The 9542-nt window shown below is 40.0% G+C and overlaps 1 gene segment (V, D, J or C); it reads right to left on the bottom strand.

Annotated features, from left to right (window-relative positions):
- Positions 1–171: 171 nt before the first annotated feature.
- On the bottom strand, positions 172–7866 carry LOC129407080 (immunoglobulin lambda variable 2-18-like). The segment is given in 3 exon segments: positions 172–279; positions 7377–7708; positions 7821–7866. Coding segments are annotated over 3 exon segments (486 nt in total).
- Between the last annotated feature and the right edge of the window lie 1676 nt (positions 7867–9542).

Here is a 9542-nt window from a genome sequence, read left to right as displayed (position 1 = left end):
GTATGGTGCCTGAACTAGGGATTGCGGTAGAAATTATTTAATGATTTTCCCAATTATGAGCCTTAACTGTCTTTCAGAGGACACATGTCACAGCCCAACTCCAGCGTAGCATCTAAGTGGGAAATGGAAAATTCCCTGCTATTTCCTCTGCCGCCTCCCTTCAGTTCAAGCTCAATACAGACCCTTGAGTCCACTAGTCCACCTGAAGCTCATTCTCAGCTGATGAACATCCTTCTGCTTGCCCCAGTACATTTCTTTGCAGTTAGTGATCTTGATGTACTGGTGGGGTGAGGGGTGCGGAAACATACAAAAAGAAATAAAATCAACAAAGGAGGAATTTCAATTAATAAATGTAAGATAACATTGGTTTGTGCTTTCTGCCTGGCCACAAGGAACTTAGGTTTATTGGGTTTTACTCATCACAGTGCTCCCCAGGCACTCCCATTCCTCTGTGATTATCTGTAACCTCTTTCTTTGTGCTCTGCTCCCCCAACCAGTCAATCATCTTTATTTCCTAATCAGACTTTGTTAACTTATCAATTTGGCTCAGAGGTTACTGTGGCTCTGCAATTTACTTCTGTCCATGCTCAAGGGACCAAACAGATGCCAGGACTCAAACTCAGGTCAACTGTGTGCAAGGCAAACCCTTGCCTTGTACTATACTGTCATTTCAGCCCCTTAAAACACTTAAGAACATAATGTGTTTCTAGTCATATTGTAGTATTTAAAAATAAATTTCAAAAAACCAAAAATTGAGTGCAGAGAGATAGTGCAGTACAGGGCACATGTACAGATCCCACATTCCATATGGTTGGTTCCCAGAGTCCTGCCAGGTGTGATCCCTGAGCACAGATTAGCAGTTAGTCTTGAGCTGTGTGACCCAATCCCTACCCTCCAAAAATAAATAAATGGTCTACATCAAATTAAACATCAAAATTAATTTTCTGCTTCTGCATTGCCAAGAAATTGTAGCTTAATTAAAAATATAAAACACTGCTGTACAAAAGTGAAAGTTCTAACAATTTTTTACATTTGACAAAGTACTAAAATTCAAGATAAACAAGGAACTCACAAAACTCAACAAGAGAAAAACTCAATGGTGGGGAAAACAGCTGCCAAAATAATGATAAGGGGAAGAGACATTTCCTAAACGACATACATAGATGGTGAGCAGCATGTGAAAAATTGTTCACCACCTCACATTTAACGGGAAAATGCAAGCGTCAGTGTCAGTCTGAATGTGCAAGCAACATAATCTAAGGGACAACCCACAGCGAGCCCTAGCTAACAACAATAAAATAGTACTTGGGAAGCTGAGGCAAGCATGAGTAGTCTCTGTCAAAACAACACCGGTGAAAAAGTCCTGTTGCATGAATTGATAAATCAGTTGGTCGAAGGCACAGAGACAAGACAGGGGCGAGGAATGGAGAAGCTCAGAGGGCCAAGGCATCGATGTGGCTCATGACAAAGAGTGACGACCAGAGGAGTCCTTTCATTCTATTTTTTATCAGATACATCCTAATGACTTCATCATTACAAGGAAAGAATCACTAATGAGAGGAAAAATAGTTATAAGATAAGCATTCATTTCAAGAACATCAGGGTGTACATTGTCTTGTGAAACCTGTGTTGTCATGATTAAAACGTCTGAGAAAGATACAGAGCTGGACACATTGGCTCTACAGATTATGTCCCCATATTCTTGTGTTTGGTTACACAAAAAACAAAGAGAAAGCTCCTACGGATACTTAAAGTTCAAACCAGATTAAGGGTGTGGAATAGAAGGGGGAAACCGCTGCTATGTACTGCCAAGATCATGTATGACCAGGCGAGCGTTTGAGAGCATGCCGTACTTTTCCAGATCATCTGGACTCACAAGTTCTAGCTTGCCCACTTACCTCTTAGTGAGGCCTCGGTTCTGCTTTCTGCTTGTAGGGCAGCAACCAGAGGTTCTTCCTGATATCCTAGCTTAGCACTAACTAAGTCCTATGTTTTTTTGTCTTTAAAGAGACACACCTTAATTCCTCATCTTCATTGAGGAATTAATGCATTCATTTCTGATGCAGTATGTCAGACAGGAAAGGGCCCCTATGGCAAAGGAATTCCTAGGAAGTAATAAAACCAACAGAGCCAAGAAAACACAGGAAACACAGGAACCAAGGCCTGATAAAACCTTCCTGGGCCTCAGTAACAGACGCAGAGAGGGCTGGACCCCGCTCATAGAGAAGATCCAGCAGAAACAAAGGCCAAGAAGGGAATTTCAAAGAAGACCACCAACTACTCCCAACTCTACGTAGAAATCCCACTTGGGGACAGACTGGAGAAACTCTATAAAAGCCACCTTGAAAAAGGAAATGCACACATCTGATGTCCATGCCTATATGCCGCTTGTGCCCATGCGACTGAGCACTTGTAGTGCCAGAGCACATGTGTGGCTCACATCTCCACTCTTGAGATGTGGACTGGGCTCTCTGGCTTTGGAGAAGCCTGCCTTCTCTCTTGTCTGTGTTCCTATCTCTCCCAATTTTCCTCCCTCTCTCCCTTCCTAAATTATCCAAATAAAATCTGTTTTTACTTCACTGCTTGTGTGCTCCTGAAATTCTTTTCGGCAAGACAGGACAAAGTACCTGGAAACCCTGGGTAAGGCCTAGGACTGACTTTCCTTCCCTGCAACGAGGAATTCCCACTCCAACCTGAGTCCATGATTCCCATCTGTCAGGGATCAACTCTCCTGTCAAGAGACCAAGTGTGGTGGAGAATGGGCACTGGTGGAGGAATGGGTACTCGATCACTTTATAACTGAAACGTTAGCATGAAAGTTTGTAAGTCTATAACTGTACCTCACGATTACTAATGAAAAAATATTTTTAAATAAAAAAAGCAGAAGACTTAGTGGTCTTCAGGTGTGTCTTACACAACTCTGTAAATATTCCAGCCTTTGCTCATAATGTACCTGCTAGTGCTCCTTAATGTACCTGCTAAAAGGAGACTCAACTGTGTCAGAAGGAAACATTGTACTCAATAAATGGCTATTCTGTCCCATGGGTTGTTGCTGTCAGGTCATCTGTCCACACCACGTGGACAGTCACTGTTGATCTCCTTCTTTGTTATTGACCCTGATGAATAGAATTTGAAGGTGCTAATCTGCTTGGCTTTATTTGTAATAAATCTCCATGACTCTTCCTTGCCAGCAAAACATAAAAACAGATAGTTAAATGAATGTGCATTTTATATTTTTAGATTTGTCATGGGTGAAACTGTGAACTTAGGATAATCTTGCTCAAGATTTTAAAATGTCAATTTGTTTCTGGATTATGATTGGAAGCGGCAGAAATTTATACCAAGGTCATTCATTTACTAATTCATCAAGTTATAAATGAATTAGCAAAATGAGCTATACTCTTTTTTTTTTTTTTTTGCTTTTTGGGTCACACCCAGCAATGCACAGGGGTTACTCCTGGCTTTGCACTCAGGAATTGCTCCTGGCAGTGCTTGGGGGACCATATGGGATGCCGGGGATCGAACCCGTGTCAGCCGCGTGCAAGGCAAATGCCCTACCCGCTGTGCTATTGCTCCGGCCCCAATGAGCTATACTCTTAAAAAGCATTATCACTTGTCCATAACAAGAAGGTTCACTGTATCACTGTCCTCCCGTTGCTCATTGCTTAAGCAGGCATCAGTAATGTCTGTTACTCGTAATATTATTACAATTTTTGGCATATTGAATACGCCACGGGTATTTTGCCAGGCTCTGCCGTGTGGGTGAGATATTCTTGGTAGCTTGCCAGGCTCTCCGAGAGGGACAGAGGAATCGAACCCGGGTCGGCCACGGGCAAGTCAAATGCCCTACCACTGTGCTATCACTCCAGCACAACAAAAAGGTTAATGTAAGTTTTAATGAATGGTCGAAAATACTGTGATAACTAAGAACAATTTCACACAATTTATGAAACTATTCATATCAAATGAAAAGAATAAGCAAATGAATTGACACAGAATTTAAACATTTTATGGTGAGATGGTGAGTATTAATGGTATTGGGAGGAACTGATAATACATAAGGAGACTCTTTAAGATGATAAATATACTATGGAATAATAATGTTAATGGGTGTATCAATAAGAGAGTATTAGAAATGGTGAGTTACATATCTTTTTAATTTTATTTTTATTGTTGACAATAATTTATTACATTCAATATTCCAACATCAATTCCATCACCAGTTTACACCTTTCCATGACCATTTTTTTTTTTTTTGCTTTTTGGGTCACACCCAGCGATGCTTAAGGTTACTCCTGGCTTTGCACTCAGGAATTACTCCTGGCAGTGCTTGGGGGACCATATGGGATGCCGGGGATTGAACCCCGGGTTGGCCACGTGCAAGGCAAACGCCCTACCTGCTGTGCTATTGCTCCGACCCTCCATGACCAATTTTGAATATTCCCATCTACCACCCACACCTGCTCCAGAAGAAGGCCCTAAATGATTTATTTTGTATTGCTTATTATGAAAAATCCAATAAAATTGATCAAAATTTTTTTATCTAGAAGAAAGTGTGTGAAGAATGTTGTATCTCAACCTGGTGCCTTTAAGTCTTTTTATAAGAGATTTACTACCATGCAGTTACAGGTTGAGATATGTTGCGAACATATATATATGTATATATATGTATAAAATCAAGTTGCCTTCTGCTTTACACCCCAATGTGGTGTGCTACTCCTGGTATGTCAGTGGTGTAAAGAATGAGATTTGTGTCTTTGGATTCCAGAATTTCTAAAATTTAAATACATTGATACAGCTGGACTTAAATTTTTAACTGGATGATGACTTTCGGGACAGAAGCATCTCTGCAGATTGTTGCTCTCTTTTGAGATTTATTTGTGAGTCTCTGGATCATATCAGTTAATGAGCTTACATGGTAACAGAGGCAGTTTGTAGGTATTACTTCCAGGCTCCTGGAAGTACAGGGAGATGGAGGGGTACCCATGCTGGAGTTCAATAGAGACTGGACATTTGGTCACAAAACCCACATACCTGAGTGTTGCAAAAAATTCACTCACGGATGTGGCTCATTCCGGCCTGTGGAGATTAGCCCGGAATATGATGGATGTTGAAATCTGGAAGGTTTGGGCTGCTAGGGCTCTGTTGGGGTGAATGAGTCCCTCTGAGTTAAATATCTAAAGTGACTGAAATTGTGGAGTGCCATTTGTGGAATATAAAGTGACAGAATGGGAGACTAACACCCAAGAATAGTAGAGATAAAGACCTGGAGGATTGCTCCACGGCTTGGAAGCTGGTTTCTCATGCTGGGGGAAAAGGCAGCTCAGATATAGAAGGAACCACCAAGTAAAGGATGCTTGGATGGGGTATGCGTGCTGAAAGTTGACTATAGACCGAACATGATAGCCACTTAACATTGGATTGCAAACCACAAAACCCAAAAGGAGAGAGAGAGTGAAAGGGAATGCGCCTGCCACAGAGGTGGGGGTGCAGGGGCAGGGAGAAGGGATACTGGGAACATTGGTGGTGAGAATGGGCACTGGTGGAGGGATGGGTACTCGATCATTATATAACTGAAATGTAAGCACAAAAGTTTGTAAGTCTGTAACTGTGCCTCATGATGATTCATTAAAAAAAAAAAGTTTTGATGGTCTTTAAAAAAAAGAAATACAAATGTTTTATAATATCCTTGATAGAGCCCAAAGTAGAGCCCACCTAGCCGGAGTGATTCCAGGGTGCCGCTTGCTACCTGAAGCAATTATTTATAGCTGATGATATCGTTCCTTATAAGAAAGAAAATTAAACTGTAAGGTATTGTGTGAGTAGTGGGGGAAAAAAGATATTATTTGTGAAACAAATTCTAGTGAATAGTTTATTTTAAGCTTTATACAGTTTATGAGAGGAACGTATCATGGATGTACTCAATTACTGTTGCTGCTTTTCTGCACTAAAGTTTAAATCCTTTTGAAAATGAGTATAAGATGCCAAATAAAAAGTTTACAAGGTGTGGTGCTGGAGCGATAGCACAGCGGGTAGGGCGTTTGCCTTGCACGTGGCCGACCCGGGTTCGATTCCCAGCATCCCGTATGGTCCCCTGAGCACGGCCAGGGGTAATTCCTGAGTGCAGAGCCAGGAGTGACCCCTGAGCATTGCGCTGGGTGTGACCCAAAAAGCAAATAAATAAATAAATAAATAAATAAAATATAATCCTTAAAAAAAAAAAAAAAAAGTTTACAAGGTGTATATTGTCCTTCCTGTAATGATAAAGGAGGTGTTATTGGGCCAGTCACTGTATATAACCTTAGTGAACATTATTCAAAACAAGATAACCCCTGTCAAAGTGTTGGAATTTGCCTAGAACACTGCAAATGAGACCAAAGAAAGTTGAATGGAAACAGAATCTTACATTTGCATCAAGGAAAGAAGAATTAGGGTTTTGAGTAATTGAACTACCTGCTCTGTCAAAAATTAAAACAAGATTTAGTATAAAAGAAAATAGTAAACCTTCAGAGGTATATGACAGTGTCCACCATTTCAAAACATAATATGTTTTGATTTCTAGTTACTAGTTATTGCTCATATTTTGAAACTGTAAACCATACATAACAGAGATGTCGATAGGAACTAAAATGAATAACAGTGTTATTGGATTTAATGTATTTATATTTACTATGCTTGTACAGGATGTGGCTCTACTCCATGTCCTAGTATAATTTCTACCTAGATATTTTTTCCTTCTATTCATCTATTAGTGTGCCCTATAAAAATTATTATAAGGCCATTGGACCTACAACTATCAGATAATGTTAGAACACGTAAATAGCCCAGAAAAGTTAGTAACATTGAAAAATAAAATATCTTAGAATAAAAAATATAGAGTGCAAGTTCTATCAAAAAACTTTCAAAACTTATAGGTATATAGACTATCTCACATCATCATCACTGTCATCCGTTGCTCATCGATTTGTTCGAGCGGGCACCAGTAACATCTCTCATTGAGAGACTTATTGTTACTGTTTTTGGCATATCCAATACGCACGAGTAGCTTGCCAGGCTCTCTGAGACAAGCGGAGGAATCGAACTCGGGTAGGCCGCGTGAAAGGCAAACGCCCAACCACTGTGCTATCACACATCATATATAAATTTATTGTTGTGCATGCTCATATATGCAAGCAAACTCAGAGAGAATTAGAAAAAATTGAAAGGAGCTGCAAATTTGCAAGATTGTTAAAACTGGGCAAATACTAAAGGACATGAAGAATGTTATGATTCTTATCATTTTGTAATTAGTTAAGTTCAAAATAATCATGAAAAGAAAAATATCTGAATATAGAGGGAAGGAGCATCAGGGAACACTGAGCAGGTTTTTGTCTCACTTCCCTATGAGAATGAACCACTGTGCGTGTGCTACCACTCCTGAGTGAGCAACAGTAGTAATCAGCCTCATCCTCAGGCCTGAGCCCAGAGATGGTCAGGGTCGCTGTGTTGCCAGACTTGGAGCCAGAGAAGCGATCAGAGATATCAGATGGCCGATAGTTGACATTATAAATCAGCATTTTAGGGGCTGTGCCCTCCTGCTGCTGGTACCAGGAGACACGGTCATATCTCCCAATGTCATTGCTGGTTCCTGTACAGGAGATGGTGACTGTCTGTCCTGGAGTCCCAGACACTGATAGAGGCTGAGTCAGAGCTGACTGGGCCCAGATCCCTGAAAAAAAAAACCAACACACTCTGATGAGTTCAGACTAGTTCTGGATGAAAGTAAGGAAGGGAGTCAAGGGTGAGCCCAGATGTTCCCAGGCCCCTTCTCTGAGCCTCACCTGGGCCCTGACTAAGGAGGCTGAGCAGGAGAAGAGCCCAGGTCATGATGGAGATGCCCAGAGTGCTGCCTGCTGACACCCCAACCCTGGGCCTGGCTCTCTGCCAGCTCTTATCCCTCCCCTGCCCCAGAGAAGGGAGGGGCCTGCATGCAAAGCTGCTTCCTGCACCTGCCTCTGCTCACCCCTCTTGAACCTTAGATGTCTCAGAATTTCTTGATATTAGAGACATCTAAAAAAATTCTTCTGACATTTCTCTCAGGAAAAAATATTTCTTTATACCTGATTTACAGAGATTAATAAATGTGCTGAAACCCCTCGTGTTCATAATGTCTGTGTCTTATACTATGCTAGGACGTGACAATGTCTCCATGAAACAATAAACCTGGGGCACCACTACAGATTACCTCAATGGGATTCATATTACAGGTTATTTTATAATATTCAGAAAAGTTAGTAACTATATCTGAAAAAAACTTGCTCTGATGATCTTACTTTTCGGACTACAAAGTACATACTTTTCACTGCTCCCTGACACACTTCTTTACTTCTTTGTGCTGGAATATGTGCAGTACTGAATTTCGAAGGCAGCTTGATCACTGGAACACTCACCTACCCACCATAGAGATGCTCCAAGTTGAGGAAGTCCAAGCAATAAACAGCAATACAGAAAAACACAAGGAATGATATTCCCATTTGTGTCTCACTATGTTGCCTTTGCATTCTTGAACTTGTCGATATCAATTTCCACTCTCCTTGTCTCATCCAACAAGAGTCAAGACAGTAAATGATGTACTGTAATTTGGCATTTGAATGACAGTAGTAAGAGAAAAAGAGAGAAGGACAAGCTCAGTTTTTGTGCCTTTGTATATATACACAGTGAGTTACTTCTTATGAATTTGTATTATCCAATATTTAATTCTATTTTACCTTATATAGTGATTACAATACTATGAACAATACAGTATATATGATATACATCATACTAAATAGTATATAATGAATATAGTATAACATGTAATTCTATATATTATACTATATATTATTCAAATAGTTTCAACATTGTTGGGCTTCCTTTAAGTCAGTGAACCAATAAATATATAGGTGTATGATACTTCAAGCTCTCTCTATTAATGCTATGTAATATAATTCCACCTCTCCAGACTGTATTTGTGAATGCCAAATAAAATTACATCTCACCATTATTTCTTACAAAATCTTGGATAAGTAACAATCCCAGTCGTAGCACACCAGACTGTACGGTAATGTAATGTAAAAGACAACCAATCTCAAACAAACATTACTAGCAATCTGAACTAACAAAAATTGCACAAGAGGCTAAACTATAACAACTGCTAGGAAACTCTCAGACAAAGACTTAATACACAAATGGTGATATACAATTTCACAAATTTTCTTATACAGAAATACTTCTTGACTTTTCCATTCTCCATTAAGTAGTAAAAAGCAACATAAAACAAATTATTGTGCACCAGCAATGGGGCATGATTGACGGCTGTTTGGGAAAATGGAGTCAATTGTAGAGGAAAGGTGACAGTGGTGGTGGGATTGGTGTTGGAATATTGGCTGCCTCTAACAACAAATATTGGCTGTCTTGTTATTAACTTTGTTAACCACAATATTTAAATAAAATTGGCAGGAGAGGGATAGGGAAAGGCTTGGAAAACTACATACTATTTCTTACATTTTGTCTTTTTCTTTGAA

Source organism: Sorex araneus, chromosome 9 (genome assembly GCF_027595985.1).
Source record: "Sorex araneus isolate mSorAra2 chromosome 9, mSorAra2.pri, whole genome shotgun sequence".
In the NCBI taxonomy this organism is placed as follows: domain Eukaryota; kingdom Metazoa; phylum Chordata; class Mammalia; order Eulipotyphla; family Soricidae; genus Sorex; species Sorex araneus.
Note: the sequence above shows the minus strand (reverse complement) of the source record. Positions and strands in the feature narration are given on the sequence as shown.